Consider the following 24,442-nt stretch of genomic DNA (forward strand, 5'->3'; position numbering starts at 1 on the left):
ATGGGTGCTGCCCCAGCTGTCTTATAGGGGAAGGGTCCTGGTAGCTAATAATCTTGCTGCCTCTACCCTGTGGCACAGACAAAGGGTCTGTTACAAGAGCTTCAGAGGACCCTTGTCAATTTCTTCTGGTCTGGACAACACTGGATTAAAGCTGCAGCCCTGTACCTAACACTGCACGAGGGTGGGCAAGGCCTGGTGGACATTTCCTCTAGAATCATGGCTTTCCGGCTTCAAGCAGCCCAGAGATTGTTGTACAGAGACGGTTCTAGCTGGGTCGAAACAGCCTACATATTGATGAGGAGAGCGGGCTGTTTGGGCTTAGACAAGCACCCTTTCCTCTTAAAGCTGGAGGGGGTGATTTGCCTGGCCTGACTCCATTTGACGAGTCTGTTATGCAGGCTTGGAGAGTCCTTGTCAAGTCCCGTAAGGCCTGCACGCCACCAGGGATGTGGCTTTTTGATGAGCCTCTTTTTCACAACACTGCTGTGTTCTGGGTTCAGCCAGCCTACGTTCATCAAATCAAATCAAATCAAATCAAATGTATTTGTCACATACACATGGTTAGCAGATGTTAATGCGAGTGTAGCGAAATGCTTGTGCTTCTAGTTCCGACAATGCAGTAATAACGAACAAGTAATCTAACTAACAATTCCAAAAAAAACTACTGTCTTATACACAATGTAAGGGGATAAAGAATATGTACATAAGGATATATGAATGAGTGATGGTACAGAGCAGCATAGGCAAGATACAATAGATGATATCGAGTACAGTATATACATATGAGATGAGTATGTAAACCAAGTGGCATAGTTAAAGTGGCTAGTGATACATGTATTACATAAGGATGCAGTCGATGATATAGAGTACAGTATCTACGTATGCATATGAGATGAATAATGTAGGGTAAGTAACATTATATAAGGTAGCATTGTTTAAAGTGGCTAGTGATATATTTACATCATTTCCCATCAATTCCCATGATTAAAGTGGCTGGAGTAGAGTCAGTGGCATTGACAGTGTGTTGGCAGTAGCCACTCAATGTTAGTGGTGGCTGTTTAACAGTCTGATGGCCTTGAGATAGAAGCTGTTTTTCAGTCTCTCGGTCCCAGCTTTGATGCACCTGTACTGACCTCGCCTTCTGGATGACAGCGGGGTGAACAGGCAGTGGCTCGGGTGGTTGATGTCCTTGATGATCTTTATGGCCTTCCTGTAGCATCGGGTGGTGTAGGTGTCCTGGAGGGCAGGTAGTTTGCCCCCGGTGATGCGTTGGCAGACCTCACTACCCTCTGGAGAGCCTTACGTTTGAGGGCGGTGCAGTTGCCATACCAGGCGGTGATACAGCCCGCCAGGATGCTCTCGATTGTGCATCTGTAGAAGTTTGTGAGTGCTTTTGGTGACAAGCCGAATTTCTTCAGCCTCCTGAGGTTGAAGAGGCGCTGCTGCGCCTTCCTCACGATGCTGTCTGTGTGAGTGGACCAATTCAGTTTGTCTGTGATGTGTATGCCGAGGAACTTAAAACTTGCTACCCTCTCCACTACTGTTCCATCGATGTGGATGGGGGGGTGTTCCCTCTGCTGTTTCCTGAAGTCCACAATCATCTCCTTAGTTTTGTTGACGTTGAGTGTGAGGTTATTTTCCTGACACCACACTCCGAGGGCCCTCACCTCCTCCCTGTAGGCCGTCTCGTCGTTGTTGGTAATCAAGCCTACCACTGTTGTGTCGTCCGCAAACTTGATGATTGAGTTGGAGGCGTGCGTGGCCACGCAGTCGTGGGTGAACAGGGAGTACAGGAGAGGGCTCAGAACGCACCCTTGTGGGGCCCCAGTGTTGAGGATCAGCGGGGAGGAGATGTTGTTGCCTACCCTCACCACCTGGGGGCGGCCCGTCAGGAAGTCCAGTACCCAGTTGCACAGGGCGGGGTCGAGACCCAGGGTCTCGAGCTTGATGACGAGCTTGGAGGGTACTATGGTGTTGAATGCCGAGCTGTAGTCGATGAACAGCATTCTCACATAGGTATTCCTCTTGTCCAGATGGGTTAGGGCAGTGTGCAGTGTGGTTGAGATTGCATCGTCTGTGGACCTATTTGGGCGGTAAGCAAATTGGAGTGGGTCAAGGGTGTCAGGTAGGGTGGAGGTGATATGGTCCTTGACTAGTCTCTCAAAGCACTTCATGATGACGGATGTGAGTGCTACGGGGCGGTAGTCGTTTAGCTCAGTTACCTTAGCTTTCTTGGGAACAGGAACAATGGTGGCCCTCTTGAAGCATGTGGGAACAGCAGACTGGTATAGGGATTGGTTGAATATGTCCGTAAACACACCGGCCAGCTGGTCTGCGCATGCTCTGAGGGCGCGGCTGGGGATGCCGTCTGGGCCTGCAGCCTTGCGAGGGTTAACACGTTTAAATGTCTTACTCACTTCGGCTGCAGTGAAGGAGAGACCGCATGTTTTCGTTGCAGGCCGTGTCAGTGGCACTGTATTGTCCTCAAAGCGGGCAAAAAAGTTGTTTAGTCTGCCTGGGAGCAAGACATCCTGGTCCGTGACTGGGCTGGGTTTCTTCCTGTAGTCCGTGATTGACTGTAGACCCTGCCACATGCCTCTTGTGTCTGAGCCGTTGAATTGAGATTCTACTTTGTCTCTGTACTGGCGCTTAGCTTGTTTGATAGCCTTGCGGAGGGAATAGCTGCACTGTTTGTATTCAGTCATGTTACCAGACACCTTGCCCTGATTAAAAGCAGTGGTTCGCGCCTTCAGTTCCACACGAATGCTGCCATCAATCCACGGTTTCTGGTTGGGGAATGTTTTAATCGTTGCTATGGGAACGCACGTTCTAATGAACTCGCACACCGAATCACCGTATTCGTCAATGTTGTTATCTGACGCAATACGAAACATATCCCAGTCCACGTGATGGAAGCAGTCTTGGAGTGTGGAGTCAGCTTGGTCGGACCAGCGTTGGACAGACCTCAGCGTGGGAGCTTCTTGTTTTAGTTTCTGTCTGTAGGCAGGGATCAACAAAATGGAGTCGTGGGGTGTACCAAGCTGGGTCATCTGATGCGGAGCAGGAGCAGATCGTTGGAGGAGCTGGGAGAAAGAGCGGGGATCCGATCATCTCGCCTACTGAGGAAGGTCGTCACTGAGGTCTGCGACTCCTTGCCAGTGCTTAATTTGCAGTATGTGACTGACACTTCCAATTCTGATCGGTGGAAGGAGGGTCTGGATTATGTGTTCCCTGCACTGATTGTTAGTGCTGTGATATGAGGGCATTCGAGGAGGATGTGGGGATGCTGCTTTCCTTCGATACCCCGGAGCTGGGGCAGTTCAAGGAGGTGGGAAAGAAGGCCATGTACAGAATATGTGTAAAGGTGTCCCATGCCTCTTCCCTGGAAGGGGTAAAATCGACGAGGTGGGCGGGTGTGCTTGGTCCAGGTGCCTCTCCAAAAGGCTGTTGGCGATCATTATATAAACTGCCTATTGATAAGAGGACAGCTGACCTCCAATGGAGGATAATACATGGAGCTACTGTATAGCCACCAACATGCATCTGGTACACCCTACTGTTGGGGAGGGGTGTCCATTCTGTACTGAGTCTGAATCTCTGACACATCTGTTTTTACTGTGTCCCAGGTTGGTCGGGATGATTGAACTGATCACTGATTGGTTCTCAACGTTGGAAGAGGTTTTCTCTTCCCAACTGTATATATTTGGGCCAAAGTACAGTTTCAGTCAAAAGGGTGTAGTTGTGTTGCTTAATTTTGTGTTAGGGGCAGCAAAATTAGCGATATGGAAGACCCGAAAGAACAGTATTCGGGGACAGAGGTCTGTGGATGTGGTGGGAATGCTGGAGGGAATGTTGGCAGCGAGGGTTGAGTTTGCCTATTTGATGTGTAACTGTGTTTTTTTATGAGTATTTATTGTGTGGTGGGCCCTCAGACCCAATAAAGATGATTTAAAACCCCCCAAAATAATCTCTCTCTCTCTCTCCCCGTCTCTCTCTCTCTCCGTCTCTCTCTCTCCCCGTCTCTCTCTCTCTCCGTCTCTCTCTCTCTCCGTCTCTCTCTCTCTCTGTCTCTCTCTCCCCGTCTCTCTCTCCCCGTCTCTCTCTCCCCGTCTCTCTCTCCGTCTCTCTCTCCGTCTCTCTCTCTCTCTCTCCGTCTCTCTCTCCGTCTCTCTCTCTCTCTGTCTCTCTCTCTCTCTCTCTCCGTCTCTCTCTCCCCGTCTCTCTCTCCGTCTCTCTCTCCGTCTCTCTCTCTCTCTCTCCGTCTCTCTCTCCGTCTCTTTCTCTCTCTCTCTCTCTCTCTCTCTCTCTCTCTCTCCGTCTCTCTCTCTCTCTGTCTCTCTCTCCCCGTCTCTCTCTCTCTCTCCGTCTCTCTCTCTCCGTCTCTCTCTCTCTCTGTCTCTCTCTCCCGTCTCTCTCTCCGTCTCTCTCTCCGTCTCTCTCTCTCTCTCCCGTCTCTCTCTCTCTCTCCGTCTCTTTCTCTCTCTCTCTCTCTCTCTCTCTCTCTCCGTCTCCGTCTCTCTCTCTCTCTCTCTCTCTCTCTCCGTCTCTCTCTCTGTCTCTCTCTCCGTCTCTCTCTCTCTCCATCTCTCTCCGTCTCTCTCTGTCTCTCTCTCCATCTCTCTCTTTCTCTCTCTCTTTCTCTCTCTCCGTCTCTCTCTATCTCTCTCCGTCTCTCTCAAATTCAAGCTGCTTTATTGGCATGACAAACATTGTGGCAACATTGCCAATGCAACAGTGTATACAATATACATTGTAACAAAATGATAAATGATAGCAAATAATAATATAAAATGGTAGTAAATAATAATACAAAATTAAATACAAAAATAATAACAATAAAATGGTAACAGTCAATAGTTGAAATGTAATAAATATAAAATCTAAATATGGAAAATGAAACCACAACTAACTTATAACTAAATAACGGTCATCTTCTCCTTTATATCAGTACTACAACTACCATCATCATTACTACTACTACTATTACCATCACTAAACTGTCATCATTACCACCATTACCACTACTATTTGGAATGATAAACAACAATAATAATAGGAATACCAATAATAGTAATAATATGTATGTTTCTGCTTACTATGCAGATGTTATTATTTAGTGTCCCTCAGGTTATGGCATGAAAATACGTATTTGGCCAGGGCCCCAATTATGGCAATATTGCTCTGGAATATGAATGTTCTGTTGAAGACCTTCTTTGGTTGGTGATAGAAGTACCAAGTCATCAGCATATAGCAGCTATTTCACCTCTGTGTCAAATAGTGTGAGTCCTGGGGCTGGAGAATGGTCCAACATGTCTGCTAATTCATTGATGTAAATGTTGAAAAGATTTGGACTCAAACTGCAGCCTTGTCTCACACTTCGACATTGTGAAAATAATTCTGTTCTTTGGTTTGTGATTTTTATTGCACACTTGTTTTCTGTGTACATACATTTTATTAAGTCATATACCTTACCACCAAGCCCACTTTGGAGAATTTTGTAGAATAGCCTTTCGTGCCAAATAGAATCAAATGCTTTTTTAAAGTTAATTAAGCAAGCAAAGATTTTGCATTCTTTTTTTTGGTGGACGTGTTTATTAATTAGTGTGTGTAAAGGTGTGTATATGGTCAGTAGTGCGATGGTGTTTATTAATTAGTGTGTGTGAGGTGTATATATGGTCAGTAGTGCGATGGTGTTTATTAATTAGTGTGTGTAAAGGTGTGTATATGGTCAGTAGTGCGATGGTGTTTATTAATTAGTGTGTGTGAGGTGTATATATGGTCAGTAGTGCGATGGTGTTTATTAATTAGTGTGTGTAAGGTGTATATATGGTCAGTAGTGCGATGGTGTTTATTAATTAGTGTGTGTAAAGGTGTGTATATGGTCAGTAGTGCGATGGTGTTTATTAATTAGTGTGTGTAAGGTGTATATATGGTCAGCAGTGCGATGGTTAGGGAGAAAGCCAATTTGACATTTACTTATTACGTTTTTTTCTTGAAGAAAGGTTTGAATTCATGAATTCAAAATGCTACAGAAAACCTTTCCCAAGTTACTGTTTATGCAAATTCCCCTCTAATTATTGGGGTCTGATTTGTCTCCACTTTTGTGGATAGGGGAGATGAGCCCCTGTTTCCAGACATCAGGGAAGCAGCCAGAAGTTAAAACCATGTTGAACAATTTAAGCACAGCATTTTGCAACTCAGGTGTGCTGTTTTTCAGCATTTCATTTCGGATGTTGTCTAGACCACAAGCCTTCTTTGATTTAATAGATTTTAGCTTTTTATTTAGTTCTTGTTGGGTTATTGGGTAATCTAATGGATTTTGGTTGTTTTTAATGACTGATTCAAGGATGTTAAATTTTCTATAATTTCTAATTGGTTCTGTTGTAAGTCTTTTTGTGGGATGTTTTTGTATAGATTATCAAAATAAGTTTTCCAAATTCCTACATCTTGTATGGCTAATTCTTGTGGCTTTGTTGTGCTTAAATTGTTCCACATGTCCCAGAACTGATTTTGGTCAATTGCGTTTTCAATTTCATCAAGTGTCTTGTTGGTATAATTCAATTTCTTGCATTTCAGTGTTTGTTTATACTGTTTCAGAGTTTTCAAAGTATTCATATCGTAGCTCTGGGTTGTTTTGCTGCTTATGTTTTTCGTTTGACATTTGTCTCAGGTGTTTTCTAATTGTTTTACATTCATTATCAAACCATTTGTCAGAAACATTTTGGTTTTTGTTTCTGATGTTGCATTTCTTTGGTTTTCCCAAGCCGAATTGACACCATCTTTATTGTTTTGGTACCGTGAGTTGTTTGAAAAACTGTACAGAGTTCAATGTTTCAATGAATCTCTCTGCACTGTTTGGAGCCCATCTGTACGACTGGTTTATGTTGAAGAGTTTATTGGGCTGTTTTTTAAATGAATATTGCCGGTTAATTTCTTCAGAAACACGTTGATCTGACTGTGATCTGACAATGGTGTCTGTGGTCTGACAGTGAATGCACTAATGGAGGGGTCAATGTCTGAGCAGTAAGTAAACTGACCTAAAGAGTCAGTTTAAGAGTTACTCTCTCTCTCTCTCTCTGTCTCTCGCTCTCTCTCTCACTCTCTCTAGCTCTGTCTCTCTCACTCTCTCTTCTCGCCTCTCTCTCTCATTCTCTCTGTCTCTGTCTCTCTCCTTCTATCTCTCATTCTCTCTCTCTCCTCTCTCTCTCTCTCTCTCTCTCTCTCTCTCTCTGCTCTCTCTCTCTCTCTCTCATCTCTCTTCTCTCTCTCTCTCCTCTTCTCTCTCTCTCTCTCCTCTCTCGCTCTCTCTCTCCTTCTCTCTCCTTCTCCCTCGTCTCTCCTCTCTCTCTCTCTCTCTCTCTCTCTCTCTCTCTCTCTCTCTCTCTCTCTCTCTCTCTCTCTCTCTCTCTCTCTCTCTCTCTCTCTCTCTCTCTCTCTCGTCTCTCTCTCTCTCTCTCTCTCTCTCTCTCTCTCTCTCTCTCTCTCTCTCTCTCTCTCTCTCTCTCTCTCTCTCTCTCTCTCTCTCTCTCTCTCTCTCTCACTTCCTCTCTGAGTAGGAGAAAGCGGAGCCAACGCCCCAGGGCCATTTCCTCTCTGAGTAGGAGAGATCAGAGCCAAGTCCCCAGGGGCCACTTCCTCTCTGAGCAGGAGAGAGAGCCAAGGCCCCAGGGCCACCTCCTCTCTGAGTAGGAGAGATCAGAGCCGAGGCCCCAGGGCCACTTCCTCTCTGAGTAGGAGAGATCAGAGCCGAGGCCCCAGGGCCACTTCCTCTCTGAGTAGGAGAGATCAGAGCCGAGGCCCCAGGGCCACTTCCTCTCTGAGTAGGAGAGATCAGAGCCAAGGCCCCAGGGCCACTTCCTCTCTGAGTAGGAGAGATCAGAGCCGAGGCCCGGCCCTCTGACTTCTACACGCTTCATTAATACCTCACAGGGCTCCTGCAGACCGCCAGCCAGTCAGCCAGAGAGCCAGCCAGCCTACATCAGAGAGATAGAAGGGAGGGGAGGACTGTGGGAGAGGGGGGAGGGAGAGAGAGAAAGAGAGGTGTTCTATGCTGTTTGAAGCTCTGCCCACAAGTGCTTTGAACCAATAGCAGTAATGATCCTTAGCAGTTGCCTGAGAGCCAGCAGGGAAATCAAGAACCAAGAAATGCACACGTGCATGTGCTCACACGCACTAAGAAAACTATCATTGAAAAGCAAAGTGTGAGCTTTGTGGAGAACAAAAAAGAAAATACACATTTTGCTAAAGAAAATACACATCAATCCATTTTAGTCTCACAATATCCGTGTTCTCATAAGGAAAATACAGAAATTATATATTTACCAAAAAAAATGGTTTTGGAAATCTGTCTCAACCTTCCTTCACCTGTCATATTGTCCCTCCCCTGCTTTTCTCTGTGTTGTCTTCCTCAACAAGGTGAGACGGGTGGCATCAACCACTTTCTGGAGAAAAACTCATTCATATGTGGTTGATTATGATGGTGACCGTTGAAATGTTTTTCCTGCCGGCAAACGTATATTCAACATAGCCAGTAGACAGACATACAGAGCTATGAAACATGGAGGAGGGGACTACCTGACCTTATCCCATGTTTTAGTCTTCCGTTGATAAATCTTTTGCTACTTTGTACACAAATTACATTTTTTATTTTACCGTTATTTGACTAAGCAAGTCAGTTCAGAACAAATTCTTATTTTTAATGACAGCCTAGGAACAGTGGGTTAACTGCCTGTTCAGGGGCAGAACGACAGATTTCTACCTTGTCAGCTCAGGGATTTGAACTTGCAACCTTCCGGTTACTAGCCCAATGCCCTAACCACTAGGCTACCCTGCCGCCCCTAATGACAGTGTTGTTGTGCTTGTCTCCCCGTGCAGCTGGAGAAGAAACAGATGGCCCCGCCTTTCAAGCCCCAGATCACAGACGACTACGGCCTAGAGAACTTTGACACCCAGTTCACCAACGAACCAGTGCAGCTTACACCGGACGACGAGTAAGTCCTTCCAAACAAACACGACTAGCCTGACATACCAAGAAATGTTTGATCAACACTTGATATTTATTGAAGTGTCATAGGCCTGTAGATGAGATTCAACAAGCCATCCAGCTAGCTGTGTAACCTTGTCCATATATTAAACATCAGAGCACTAATGTTTTAGCTTCCTGTACAAACTGCTAGTGTTATAACTAGTGTTAGAACAGCTTAGTAATATAGATGGTTAGTGGATAGGGGAGCTACAGACAGGGAAACTCGGTTGAAATCTGGGAAATGTGATGGTTGGCCAGTAGGGGGCACAAGACCAGTCCATTCCAGTCTGTTTCCTTTTGTATCACAAGGGATTGGAGGATGACAATGGGGGCTTGTCCAGAATCAATCCCTGGCCTTGACTCCCTAGAGATGATTTGTTTTAAACAATATGCTGAAAATTCCCCCTATAGCCTATCAGAGGGAAAGGTTGAGCTATCAATGTATTGCTTAATCCTATCAGATCATCTCAGATCTCCACAAGTGTCTAGGGGGTAGGCAATAGGGGTTGTTTCTGGACAGGGTCTATTCAGGGGTCTTGACCACCTCAGAGAGCATTGACTACCTCAGAGAGCATTGACCACCTCAGAGAGCATTGACCACCTCAGAGAGCATTGACCACCTCAGAGAGTATTGACCACCTCAGAGAGCATTGACCACCTCAGAGAGCATTCACCACCTCAGAGAGCATTCACCACCTCAGATAGCATTCACCACCTCAGAGAGCATTCACCACCTCAGAGAGCATTCACCACCTCAGAGAGCATTGACCACCTCAGAGAGCATTCACCACCTCAGAGAGCATTGACCACCTCAGAGAGCATTGACCACCTCAGAGAGCACTCACCACCTCAGAGAGCACTCACCACCTCAGAATCTGCAACATAAAAGGTTTAACATTTGATATTGTTACAATGAAATGCTGCTATGGATTAATGTCGGTTTCTATGGCTCTGCCCTCATTGTATAAAACAATCACAACAGAGTTTGGGAGTAGAGACATCAGACGTGTGATGACTCCACTGAACAAAGATCTAGTTGGACACCCAATCCGTTCATCTTCAGTCCGTTTACGAGTGGTACTGTGCCAAGTTTCCGACTCTCGATGTCTTTGAAAATAATTGTCTTCAGCGAGGAAAAAATAAACAAAAATGCCCTTCCAACAATGACTTCAGTCGTAGGTTGTGTTTTGATCGATGTAGACATCTTGTCCACGGGGGATTTGACAGGATCCTTGTTTTAGATTAACTTTGAAAGAATGGGCTAAAAAGATTTGGCATAGCAACAGAGGTGACTGCCATTCAACAGAGGGGCTCTGTAGCCAGAGTATGACAAACAAGCCAGGCTTTTCTCTGCAGGAGAACTATTCCAAACTATTCCATGTGGCTTTGCAAGCGGTTGCCAATAGATATTACTGGGCTGACATTTGTCAATGTTTTCATTAAATGATCCATCGTGGTCTAATTGTGATGTTCAGGCTCAATGTTTGGTTTGTAATCATTCAGCATTCTATATAGATGTATTGGCGATCAGATGAACAACACAAATTCAAGGAATTTCTAGGAACATACAGTTTTCAAACTACTTGAAACTCAATCCCTATCAGTCCATATCTGGTATAAAAAAAAAATGACATAAAAAATGTCAGTTTCAACCTCAAATTCTGTATCTTACCTGCCTTTCTCTGTTTCGAGCCCTAAAAAGGCATATTGTCTATCTACCCATCTACCCTGGATAGAAACCCACAGTACCTCTGGCGTTCTGACACAGCAGTCGAGGTGTGTCTACTGAGGTGCACCTCCCAGGAGGGAGGGAGGGAGGGAGGGAGGGAGGGAGGGAGGGAGGGAGGGAGGGAGGGAGGGGAAGAAAGAGGGTAAACCCTTCTCATTGGCAATTTACTTTGCTGCATAAAAAACCCTAACTTCCTGAGAAGGAGCTGAGGGAGGGAGGGAGGGAGGGAGGGAGGGAGGGAGGGAGGGAGGGAGGGAGGGAGGGGAAGAGAAACAGAGAAAGAGGTGGAGGGGAGAGTAAAACAGTCAGTCAGACAGAGAGACAGAGGGAGAGTAAACAGTCAGTCAGACAGAGAGACAGGGGGAGAGTAAAACAGTCAGTCAGACAGGGAGACGGGGGGAGAGTAAAACAGTCAGACAGACAGAGAGACAGAGGGAGAATAAAACAGTTTGTCAGACAGAGAGGGAGAGTAAAACAGTCAGTCAGACAGAGAGACAGAGGGAGAGTAAAAGAGTCAGTCAGACAGAGAGACAGAGGGAGAGTAAAACAGTCAGTCAGACAGAGAGACAGAGGGAGAGTAAAACAGTAAGTCAGACAGAGAGACAGAGGGAGAGTAAAACAGACAGAGAGACAGAGGGAGAGTAAAACAGTCAGACAGAGAGACAGAGGGAGAGTAAAACAGTCAGTCAGACAGAGAGACAGGGGAGAGGAAAACAGTCAGAGAGACAGAGGGAGAGTAAAACAGTCAGACAGAGAGACAGAGGGAGAGTAAAACAGTCAGACAGAGAGACAGAGGGAGAGTAAAACAGTCAGTCAGACAGAGGAGAGGAAAACAGCCAGTCAGACAGGGAGACAGGGGGAGAGTAAAACAGTCAGTCAGACAGAGAGACAGGGGGAGAGTAAAACAGTCAGTCAGACAGAGAGACAGGGGGAGAGTAAAACAGTCAGTCAGACAGGGAGACAGAGGGAGAGTAAAATAGTCAGTCAGACAGAGAGACAGGGGGAGAGTAAAACATTCAGGGAGACAGGGGGAGAGTAAAACAGTCAGACAGAGAGACAGAGGGAGAGTTAAAACAGTCAGTCAGACAGAGAGACAGAGGGAGAGTAAAACAGTCAGTCAGACAGAGAGACAGAGGGAGAGTAAAACAGTCAGTCAGACAGAGAGACAGAGGGAGAATAAAACAGTCAGTCAGACAGAGAGACAGAGGGAGAATAAAACAGTCAGTCAGACAGAGAGACAGAGGGAGAGTAAAACAGTCAGACAGAGAGACAGAGGGAGAGTAAAACAGTCAGTCAGACAGAGAGACAGGGGAGAGGAAAACAGTCAGAGAGGCAGAGGGAGAGTAAAACAGTCAGACAGAGAGACAGAGGGAGAGTAAAACAGTCAGACAGAGAGACAGAGGGAGAGTAAAACAGTCAGTCAGACAGAGAGACAGGGGAGAGGAAAACAGCCAGTCAGACAGGGAGACAGGGGGAGAGTAAAACAGTCAGTCAGACAGAGAGACAGGGGGAGAGTAAAACAGTCAGTCAGACAGAGAGACAGGGGGAGAGTAAAACAGTCAGTCAGACAGGGAGACAGAGGGAGAGTAAAATAGTCAGTCAGACAGAGAGACAGGGGGAGAGTAAAACATTCAGTCAGACAGGGAGACAGGGGGAGAGTAAAACAGTCAGACAGAGAGACAGAGGGAGAGTAAAACAGTCAGTCAGACAGAGAGACAGAGGGAGAGTAAAACAGTCAGACAGAGGGAGAATAAAACAGTCAGTCAGACAGAGAGACAGAAGGAGAATAAAACAGTCAGTCAGGCAGAGAGACAGAGGGAGAGTAAAACAGTCAGTCAGACAGAGAGACAGAGGGAGAGTAAAACAGTCAGTCAGACAGAGAGACAGAGGGAGAATAAAACAGTCAGTCAGACAGAGAGACAGAGGGAGAGTAAAACAGACAGAGAGACAGAGGGAGAGTAAAACAGTCAGTCAGACAGAGGGAGAGTAAAACAGTCAGTCAGACAGAGAGACAGGGGGAGAGTAAAACAGTCAGTCAGACAGAGAGACAGAGGGAGAATAAAACAGTCAGTCAGACAGGGAGACAGAGGGAGAGTAAAACAGACAGAGAGACAGAGGGAGAGTAAAACAGTCAGACAGAGAGACAGAGGGAGAGTAAAACAGTCAGTCAGACAGAGAGACAGAGGGAGAGTAAAACAGTCAGTCAGACAGAGAGACAGGGGAGAGGAAAACAGTCAGTCAGACAGAGAGACAGAGGGGTAGTAAAACAGTCAGTCAGACAGGGAGACAGGGGGAGAGTAAAACAGTCAGTCAGACAGAGAGACAGGGGAGAGTAAAACAGTCAGTCAGACAGAGAGACAGGGGGAGAGTAAAACAGTCAGTCAGACAGAGAGACAGAGGGAGAATAAAACAGTCAGTCAGACAGAGAGACAGAAGGAGAATAAAACAGTCAGTCAGACAGAGAGACAGAGGGAGAGTAAAACATTCAGTCAGACAGAGAGACAGAGGGAGAGTAAAACAGTCAGTCAGACAGAGAGACAGAGGGAGAATAAAACAGTTAGTCAGACAGAGAGACAGAGGGAGAGTAAAACAGTCAGTCAGACAGAGTGAGAGTAAAACAGTCAGTCAGACAGAGAGACAGGGGGAGAGTAAAACAGTCAGTCAGACAGAGAGACAGGGGAGAGGAAAACAGCCAGTCAGACAGGGAGACAGAGGGAGAATAAAACAGTTAGTCAGACAGAGAGACAGAGGGAGAGTAAAACAGTCAGTCAGACAGAGGGAGAGTAAAACAGTCAGTCAGACAGAGAGGCAGGGGGAGAGTAAAACAGTCAGTCAGACAGAGAGACAGGGGGAGAGTAAAACAGTCAGTCAGACAGGGAGACAGAGGGAGAGTAAAATAGTCAGTCAGACAGAGAGACAGGGGGAGAGTAAAACATTCAGTCAGACAGGGAGACAGGGGGAGAGTAAAACAGTCAGACAGAGAGACAGAGGGAGAGTAAAACAGTCAGTCAGACAGAGAGACAGAGGGAGAGTAAACAGTCAGACAGAGGGAGAATAAAACAGTCAGTCAGACAGAGAGACAGAAGGAGAATAAAACAGTCAGTCAGGCAGAGAGACAGAGGGAGAGTAAAACAGTCAGTCAGACAGAGAGACAGAGGGAGAGTAAAACAGTCAGTCAGACAGAGAGACAGAGGGAGAATAAAACAGTCAGTCAGACAGAGAGACAGAGGGAGAGTAAAACAGACAGAGAGACAGAGGGAGAGTAAAACAGTCAGTCAGACAGAGGGAGAGTAAAACAGTCAGTCAGACAGAGAGACAGGGGGAGAGTAAAACAGTCAGTCAGACAGAGAGACAGAGGGAGAATAAAACAGTCAGTCAGACAGGGAGACAGAGGGAGAGTAAAACAGACAGAGAGACAGAGGGAGAGTAAAACAGTCAGACAGAGAGACAGAGGGAGAGTAAAACAGTCAGTCAGACAGAGAGACAGGGGAGAGGAAAACAGTCAGAGAGACAGAGGGAGAGTAAAACAGTCAGTCAGACAGAGAGACAGAGGGAGAGTAAAACAGTCAGTCAGACAGAGAGACAGGGGAGAGGAAAACAGTCAGTCAGACAGAGAGACAGAGGGGTAGTAAAACAGTCAGTCAGACAGGGAGACAGGGGGAGAGTAAAACAGTCAGTCAGACAGAGAGACAGGGGAGAGTAAAACAGTCAGTCAGACAGAGAGACAGGGGGAGAGTAAAACAGTCAGTCAGACAGAGAGACAGAGGGAGAATAAAACAGTCAGTCAGACAGAGAGACAGAAGGAGAATAAAACAGTCAGTCAGACAGAGAGACAGAGGGAGAGTAAAACATTCAGTCAGACAGAGAGACAGAGGGAGAGTAAAACAGTCAGTCAGACAGAGAGACAGAGGGAGAATAAAACAGTTAGTCAGACAGAGAGACAGAGGGAGAGTAAAACAGTCAGTCAGACAGAGGGAGAGTAAAACAGTCAGTCAGACAGAGAGACAGGGGGAGAGTAAAACAGTCAGTCAGACAGAGAGACAGGGGAGAGGAAAACAGCCAGTCAGACAGGGAGACAGGGGGAGAGTAAAACAGTCAGTCAGACAGAGAGACAGGGGGAGAGTAAAACAGTCAGTCAGACAGAGAGACAGGGGGAGAGTAAAACAGTCAGTCAGACAGGGAGACAGAGGGAGAGTAAAATAGTCAGTCAGACAAAGAGACAGGGGGAGAGTAAAACATTCAGTCAGACAGGGAGACAGGGGGAGAGTAAAACAGTCAGACAGAGAGACAGAGGGAGAGTAAAACAGTCAGTCAGACAGAGAGACAGAGGGAGAGTAAAACAGTCAGACAGAGGGAGAATAAAACAGTCAGTCAGACAGAGAGACAGAAGGAGAATAAAACAGTCAGTCAGGCAGAGAGACAGAGGGAGAGTAAAACAGTCAGTCAGACAGAGAGACAGAGGGAGAGTAAAACAGTCAGTCAGACAGAGAGACAGAGGGAGAATAAAACAGTCAGTCAGACAGAGAGACAGAGGGAGAGTAAAACAGACAGAGAGACAGAGGGAGAGTAAAACAGTCAGTCAGACAGAGGGAGAGTAAAACAGTCAGTCAGACAGAGAGACAGGGGGAGAGTAAAACAGTCAGTCAGACAGAGAGACAGAGGGAGAATAAAACAGTCAGTCAGACAGGGAGACAGAGGGAGAGTAAAACAGACAGAGAGACAGAGGGAGAGTAAAACAGTCAGTCAGACAGAGAGACAGGGGAGAGGAAAACAGTCAGAGAGACAGAGGGAGAGTAAAACAGTCAGAGAGACAGAGGGAGAGTAAAACAGTCAGTCAGACAGAGAGACAGGGGAGAGGAAAACAGTCAGTCAGTCAGAGAGACAGAGGGATAGTAAAACAGTCAGTCAGACAGGGAGACAGGGGGAGAGTAAAACAGTCAGTCAGACAGAGAGACAGGGGAGAGTAAAACAGTCAGTCAGACAGAGAGACAGGGGGAGAGTAAAACAGTCAGTCAGACAGAGAGACAGAGGGAGAATAAAACAGTCAGTCAGACAGAGAGACAGAAGGAGAATAAAACAGTCAGTCAGACAGAGAGACAGAGGGAGAGTAAAACATTCAGTCAGACAGAGAGACAGAGGGAGAGTAAAACAGTCAGTCAGACAGAGAGACAGAGGGAGAATAAAACAGTTAGTCAGACAGAGAGACAGAGGGAGAGTAAAACAGTCAGTCAGACAGAGGGAGAGTAAAACAGTCAGTCAGACAGAGAGACAGGGGGAGAGTAAAACAGTCAGTCAGACAGAGAGACAGAGGGAGAATAAAACAGTCAGTCAGACAGAGAGACAGAGGAAGTAGGGGGAGAGGGGGAGAGAGACGGGGACGGGGAGGGAGATAGAGAGACAGACACACAGAGAGAGACAGACACACAGAGAGAGAGAGTCAAGGAGAGAGACAGTAACAGAGAGAGAGAGAGACAGACACACAGTCAGAGACAGGCACACAGAGGGAGACAGACACACAGAGGGAGACAGACACACGGAGGGACAGACACACGGGCAGACAGACACAGAGGGAGACAGACACAGAGGGCGACAGACACGCAGGCGACAGACACAGAGGGAGACAGACACAGAGGGAGACAGACACACGGGGAGACAGACACAGAGGGAGACAGACACAGAGGGCGACAGACACACAGGCGACAGACACAGAGGGAGACAGACACAGAGGGAGACAGACACAGTGGGCGACAGACACGCAGGCGACAGACACAGTGGGCGACAGACACGCAGGCGACAGACACAGTGGGCGACAGACACGCAGGCGACAGACACAGAGGGAGACAGACACAGGGAGAGACAGACAGAGAAGAAGGAAGATAGGGCGACAGACAGAGAGGGGGGGAGAGATGGGGAGCGAGAGACAGAGAGAGACTAGGAAAAGGGGTGGGGAGAGAGATGGGGAACGAGAGACAGAGTGAGACTAGGAGGAGGGGTGGGGAGAGAGATGGGGAGCGAGAGACAGAGAGAGACTAGGAGGGGGGTGTGGAGAGAGATGGGGAGCGAGAGACAGAGAGAGACTAGGAGAGAGTTTAATTTGCCAGCGCCTTGTCAATGACCAGTAGGAGCAGACTCAAAGCAATAAGTATTCACTATGTTCTAGGCCTTGGCTAGCCACAGTGATTCAAGGGCTTTGTCTATAGACATGGATGGGTCAAATGAACAATTCCCTGGATTTCTCTCTCTCTCTCTCAATGTCTGTATCCTTCTCTCTCTCAATGTCTGTATCCTTCTCTCTCTCAATGTCTGTATTCTTCTCTCTCTCTCTCTCGTTCTCTACATGTGTCTTTCTCGTTGCCTTTCCCCTGGTAGCTTTTAGGCAACATTTGCACAAGTGAACACTTTTTTGGCCTGCGTCCCAAATGTTCCCTCCAGACCTCGCTCGGTTTCCCTTTTGTGGTTTTGTGCCTTTCCCTTTTATTTTCCTCTCCCTCAAGCCTGCTGCTACTATCTGACTTCACTCCCTTTTCTTTTCCTCTCCCTCAAAGCCTGCTGCTACTATCTGACTTCACTCCCTTTTCTTTTCCTCTCCCTCAAGCCTGCTGCTACTATCTGACTTCACTCCCTTTTCTTTTCCTCTCCCTCAAGCCTGCTGCTACTATCTGACTTCACTCCCTTTTCTTTTCCTCTCCCTCAAGCCTGCTGCTACTATCTGACTTCACTCCCTTTTCTTTTCCTCTCCCTCAAGCCTGCTGCTACTATCTGACTTCACTCCCTTTTCTTTTCCTCTCCCTCAAGCCTGCTGCTACTATCTGACTTCACTCCCTTTTCTTTTCCTCTCCCTCAAGCCTGCTGCTACTATCTGACTTCACTCCCTTTTCTTTTCCTCTCCCTCAAGCCTGCTGCTACTATCTGACTTCACTCCCTTTTCTTTTCCTCTCCCTCAAGCCTGCCGCTACTATCTGACTTCACTCACATGTATTTACAGTGATATCTAGCTGTGTGCACCCAAGTGTGCTCAGGGATAGGGGAGCTATTTGTAAAATATTCAATGGAATCTTCCAGACTGGAACACTGTTGAGGGTATTTCAGTGTGTTGAATGTGATTATAAAGGTTTGGTGGTGTGTTGTAGTCAACAGAGTGTATGTCTGGATCTAGATTACAATGAAAAAAAAAAACGAGTCTAGGATCAGCTCTACCAACATTGAACCTCACCTCAACCATTACAAGCAAAACAACCTCACCCACCCAGGACCAGTATAAAGACAACCAACATCCCCAGGAGGGAAGCATCTCTCTCCCTCTCCCCAGCAAGAGGCCTTCTTCCTGGGGCTCCACTCCGCCACCCTCCCTGCTCCTCCCTAGCTTCCTGGGGAGTGTGGTCATCCCTCTTTACTACAACAGATGAGGTCTGTGTCTCAAATGGCACCCTATTCCCTATGTAGTGAACTACTTTCAACCTCAGCCTTATGGGCCCTTATTTTTACATCGCCTCTCCAAACCAGTCAGTCGGACAGATGGATGGGAGAGAGGGAGAGGGAGGGAGGGAGAGGGAGGGCGGTAGAGGGGCAGAGAGACGGGGGGAGGGGGAGACAGACAGGGAGGAGAGGGGAAGATAGACAGGGAGAGGGGGAGACAAAGAGGGAGGAGAGGGGCAGAGAGACGGGGGGAGGGGGAGACAGACAGGGAGGAGAGGGGCAGAGAGACGGAGGGAGGGGGAGACAGACAGGGAGGAGAGGGGCAGAGAGACGGGGGGAGGGGGAGACAGACAGGGAGGAGAGGGGAAGACAGACAGGGAGAGGGGGAGACAGACAGGGAGAGGGGGAGACAGACAGGGAGGAGAGGGGAAGATAGACAGGGAGAGGGGGAGACAGACAGGGAGAGGGGGAGGCAGACAGGGAGAGGGGGAGAAACAGACACAGAGAGAGACAGACACAGGAAGACAGACACGGTTTCGCTTCAAATAAAGATGATTACTTCATATAAAGATGATTACCACTTTGTTAATGGAACCAAACCAAGGCCTCTGCTGAGGAGAGAAAGAAGCACAGGGAGAGTTCACTGTCATGGCAACAACATGCTGTTCTTTTTTCTACTCTTTCATGTTGCGCAAAGGGCTCTTTTCTTTGCTGGGGTTTAATGGCCGATTTTAAAATAACCATATGTGTGTTAGATCAGTACAGTGGAGAGGCCAGGTGAATCTACTGTAGAATACCAGGTGAATCTACTGTAGAATACCAGGTGAATCTACTGTAGACTACCAGGTGAATCTACTGTAGACTACCAGGTGAATCTACTGTAGACTACCAGGTGAATCTACTGTAGACTACCAGGTGAATCTACTGTAGACTACCAGGTGAATCTACTGTAGACTACCAGGTGAATCTACTGTAGACTACCAGGTGAATCTACTGTAGACTACCAGGTGAATCTACTGTTGAATACCAGGTGAATATACTGTAGACTACCAGGTGAATCTACTGTAGACTACCAGGTGAATCTACTGTAGACTACCAGGTGAATCTACTGTAGACTACCAGGTGAATCTACTGTAGACTACCAGGTGAATCTACTGTAGACTATCAGGTGAATCTATTGTAGACTACCAGGTGAATTTACTGTAGACTATCAGGTGAATCTACTGTAGACTACCAGGTGAATCTACTGTAGACACCAGGTGAATCTACTGTAGGCTACCAGGTGAATCTACTGTAGACTACTAGGTGAATCTACTGTATGCTACAAGGTGACTACCAGGTGAATATACTGTAGACTACTAGGTGAATCTACTGTAGGCTACCAGGTGAATCTACTGTAGACTACCAGGTGATTCTACTGTAGACTACCAGGTGAACCTACTGTAGGCTACCAGGTGAATCTACTGTAGACTACAGGTGAATCTACTGTAGACTACCAGGTGAATCTACTGTAGGCTACCAGGTAAATCTACTGTAGGCTACCAGGTGAATCTACTGCAGGCTACCAGGTGAATCTACTGTAGACTACCAGGTGAATCTCCTTTAGGCTACCAGGTGAATCTACTGTAGACTACCAGGTGAGTCTACTGTAGGCTACCAGGTGAATCTACTGTAGACTACCAGGTGAGTCTACTGTAGGCTACCAGGTGAATCTACTGTAGACTACCAGGTAGATCTATTGTAGGCTGTTCCTGTAAATATCCATATAGGACTATTGTCCTCCGACTGCCATATATTCCCTGTGTATAGGAGAGGTAAGGTGACTGCTGAAGTTCTACACTGGCATGTCCACACCCTTTAAAGCAGCACACCTCTCTATGTATAATATACCTCACTACAAAAAATATGCCTCACTACGTACAATATGCCTCACTATGTATAATATAGATCACTACGTATAATATACCTCACTACATATAATATAGATCACTACGTATAATATACCTCACTACGTATAATATACCTCACTACATATAATATAGATCACTACGTATAATATACCTCACTACGTATAATATACCTCACTACATATAATATACCTCACTACGTATAATATACCTCACTACGTATAATATACCTCACTACGTATAATATACCTCACTACATATAATATACCTCACTACGTATAATATACCTCACTACGTATAATATACCTCACTACGTATAATATACCTCTCTACGTATAATATACCTCACTACATATAATATACCTCACTACGTATAATATACCTCACTACGTATAATATACCTCACTACCTATAATATAGATCACTACGTATAATATACCTCACTACGTATAATATACCTCACTACGTATAATATAGATCACTACGTATAATATACCTCTCTACGTATAATATACCTCACTACGTATAATATGCCCCTTCACATATAATATACCTCTCTACGTATAATATACCTCACTACGTATAATATACCTCACTACGTATAATATACCTCACTACGTGTAATATACCTCTCTACGTATAATATACCTCACTAGGTATAATATACCCCTTCACGTATAATATACCTCTCTACGTATAATATACCTCTCTATGTATAATATACCTCCCTACGTATAATATACCTCTCTACGTATAACTTCCTTGTACAAACATTTTTTTGAAAGCGTAAAGTGTCAGTGATCAGGCTGAGGTAGCACATTGTAATGTTTGTAATTTGTTCAGAGTAAAATGACCTTCTCTTCATTTTTCTCTCTGCTTTTCCCTCTCTCCTCTCCCAGGGACATCATCAAGAGAATAGACCAGTCTGAGTTTGAGGGATTTGAATACATCAACCCCCTGCTGCTATCCACGGAGGAGTCTGTATGAGGGGGAGGAGACCTCCTTTTCTTCTCCCACCTGTGTCTGTCTACTGCCCCGTCCACCCCCACCCCTCTCTCAGCCAAATCAATGAACAACTCCCTCTGGCGAGGAGGAGTGGGATGGAGGGAGAACAAAGGGAGGACAAGAAATTCTCGGCTTTGCACGAGGGACGAGGCTCGAGGACACAAATGCAAAAAGGAGCCTTTTTTCTTTTGTCGTGGATCTCCCACAATGGATTGCATTATTCTGTCGCCGGGGAAAAACTCTTTGGAGGTGGTCAACACAACAAAATACACAGGAACATTCTCAAAACTCAGTTGTTGATTGTCTTCCTGTTTTTTTGGCTTCGCGGTTTTGATTGTTTCCCCCAGCAACTCAATTTCTGTGTCAGCAGCACGGCAGAAAGCAACGTAATTCTGTGCCTGCCATTGTAGAACCCGACTTTTACATCCCCCCCCCCCCCCCCCCCCGGTGGAATATGAAGGTTCTACGACTCAGAACTTGAATTTATGTTGTAGGAAGCTTCGCTGCCTCGAGCAAAACTAGAATGTACAATGATGAAGGAAAAAAATAATGCTAGAAGTTATTCTTGTGTATTCTACTGTAGGTAGCTGTCTTTTTATTGATTCTAAATGGTTCCTTTTATTCATGACCATGGACTTCGTTTATTTTCTTCAGCCAGTTTGATTTTCAGCCAATTCATTTTTTAATTTAAGAAGTGCCTCAAAGATCTAATCTACATCATGTTTCTGATTGCACTCAGCGATTGTTTCCATTTCCCTTCAGCTGCCTGGGTGGTTGGTCAGTTCCATTCAGCTGCCTGGGTGGTCGGTCAGTTCCCTTCAGCTGCCTGGTGGGTTGGTCAGTTCCATTCAGCTGCCTGGGTGGTCGGTCAGTTCCATTCAGCTGCCTGGGTGGTCGGTCAGTTCCCTTCAGCTGCCTGGTGGGTCGGTCAGTTCCCTTCAGCTGCCTGGTGGGTTGGTCAGTTCCCTTCAGCTGCCTGGGTGGTTGGTCAGTTCCCTTCAGCTGCCTGGGTGGTTGGTCAGTTCCCTTCAGCTGCCTGGTGAGTTGGTCAGTTCCCTTCAGCTGCCTGGTGGGTTGGTCAGTTCCCTTCAGCTGCCTGGTGGGTTGGTCAGTTCCCTTCAGCTGCCTGGAGGGTTGGTCAGTTCCCTTCAGCTGCCTGGTGGGTTGGTCAGTTCCCTTCAGCTGCTTGATGGGTTGGTCAGTTCCCTTCAGCTGCCTGGTGGTTGGTCAGTTCCCTTCAGCTGCCTGGTGGGTTGGTCAGTTCCCTTCAGCTGCCTGGTGGGTTGGTCAGTTCCCTTCAGCTGCCTGGGGGGTTGGTCAGTTCCCTTCAGCTGCCTGGGGGGTTGGTCAGTTCCCTTCAGCTGCCTGGGGGGTTGGTCAGTTCCCTTCAGCTGCCTGGTGGGTTGGTCAGTTCCCTTCAGCTGCCTGGGGGGTTGGTCAGTTCCCTTCAGCTGCATGGTGGTTGGTCAGTTCCATTCAGCTGCCTGGTGGTTGGTCAGTTCCATTCAGCTGCCTGGTGGGTTGGTCAGTTCCCTTCAGCTGCCTGGGTGGTTGGTCAGTTCCCTTCAGCTGCCTGGTGGGTTGGTCAGTTCCATTCAGCTGCCTGGTGTGTTGGTCAGTTCCATTCATCTGCCTGGTGGGTTGGTCAGTTCCATTCAGCTGCCTGGGTGGTTGGTCAGTTCCCTTCAGCTGCCTGGGTGGTTGGTCAGTTCCCTTCAGCTGCCTGGTGGGTTGGTCAGTTCCCTTCAGCTGCCTGATGGGTTGGTCAGTTCCCTTCAGCTGCCTGGTGGGTTGGTCAGTTCCCTTCAGCTGCCTGGTGGGTTGGTCAGTTCCCTTCAGCTGCCTGATGGGTTGGTCAGTTCCCTTCAGCTGCCTGGTGGGTTGGTCTGCTGGTGAAGAAAGCCATTGGAACACATCATTCATAAAGACCACAGGTCCTCAATTCTAAGAAGTTTTCATGCACTGATTTGTTCATTAATTGTGCATACACTAAAATGTAAACTATGCCAATGTTTTAAGAGTTAAAGATTTAACAACCTTCAGCTTGATGATCACCCTGAGCTTGATCATCACAACACAAACTATCGTCTGTGGGTGAACAGAATTCTGAACGATAATGCATAGTCCTCCGCACTAAAGTCTGGGCTACACTACGTCACTTAGAACATCTTAACAATTCCAAGTTGCCATAGTACGTTGCCATGGTAAGTTGCCATAGTACGTTGCCATAAACAGCATAAAGATGTAAGTTAGTTGATCGCCGTAGATTGTGAGTGAAGTACGTTTTAATGGGGAACTCGTTCTAAATTGTGCATTGTCACATTTTGAGAACTGATCGAACGCTCAAATGTTGTATAACAACTCATTTTATAAATGAGGCCCCATGTCTTATGCCATTTGAATGGTTGCTTCTTTAAAATGAACGTTGTGGAGCACAGTAGCCAGCTTCTGATGAAAGCATGGTTATATATGGTTAAATACAGTACAGGGCTACATCACTCCTGAATGATTGAACCTTTTAACTTATTGTCTGCGTACACTGGTGCAAAATGTGACAAACTGTGTTGGATGTCAGTGACTGGCAGGCTGGTGATTTGGACTTTGACTGCACAGCAGAAGGCTACACTGATTATAATAGTTGAGGGCTGGACATGGTGGTGGGGGAAGACATTGTTAAGGTGCACATGCTGACCTGCACTACAACTGACCTGTAATCAGTGAATAGGGGCGAGATTAATGAAGCTGTGGCATATCCACAGATTAGTCGCATACTCGAGAAAACACACACACACACACACACACACACACACACACACAGTTCAACAAGCAAGCATTCTCTTCATCTACGTAAGGGGAGATTCCACTTTTTCAAAGCCCTTTTACTTTTGATATCACATCAGTGTCACCATTTTGTTTTATTTATGAACTGTGTTTTATGTTGAACTCAAAAGGAATACATTCACATGACATTGTCTGGCGAGAGACCAACGGATTAACTGAAGCGGTAGCTCCTGCAATTGTTGCTAACGCTTAAAAGCAACGGCCATTTTAAACCAGAAAAAGAGAAAAGAAAGGTTGGATCTCAATTGTTTTTTCTTTGATTCCTCACATCCTCTATTCTCGTCTCCTCTCGTCTCCTCTCGTCTCCTCAAAATGCATTAGAGCAGAAGACTGGCGGTTCCTCCCAATACAATTGAGATTCCCTTAAAGAGTATCTGTAAAAATGGTATTTAGTACATGATTTTTTGTGTGTTTTAAAACATATTTGCTGGTTGGATGTGCTTAATTCTGCTTTAACGCATCTCTGTAAATATCTGTAATTATTAAAAACAAAAATGTTTTTCCGTGAACTGATCTCGT

At 46.4% G+C, this 24,442-nt stretch overlaps 1 protein-coding gene across 2 annotated transcripts in view; it reads left to right on the forward strand.

The window, feature by feature from the left end:
• Positions 1-24,432, forward strand: part of LOC109878875 (protein kinase C zeta type-like) — a 153,409-nt gene extending 128,977 nt beyond the window's left edge. For both annotated transcript variants that reach the window (XM_031794727.1, XM_031794726.1), the window contains exons 14-15: positions 8,875-8,990; positions 20,977-24,432. In XM_031794727.1, the coding sequence (XP_031650587.1) occupies positions 8,875-8,990; positions 20,977-21,064 (204 nt within the window). In that variant the 3' untranslated portion in view covers positions 21,065-24,432. The remainder of the gene's footprint in view (positions 1-8,874; positions 8,991-20,976) is intronic.
• Positions 24,433-24,442: the final 10 nt, after the last annotated feature.

The sequence above is a fragment of the Oncorhynchus kisutch genome, linkage group LG17, assembly GCF_002021735.2.
Source record: "Oncorhynchus kisutch isolate 150728-3 linkage group LG17, Okis_V2, whole genome shotgun sequence".
In the NCBI taxonomy this organism is placed as follows: domain Eukaryota; kingdom Metazoa; phylum Chordata; class Actinopteri; order Salmoniformes; family Salmonidae; genus Oncorhynchus; species Oncorhynchus kisutch.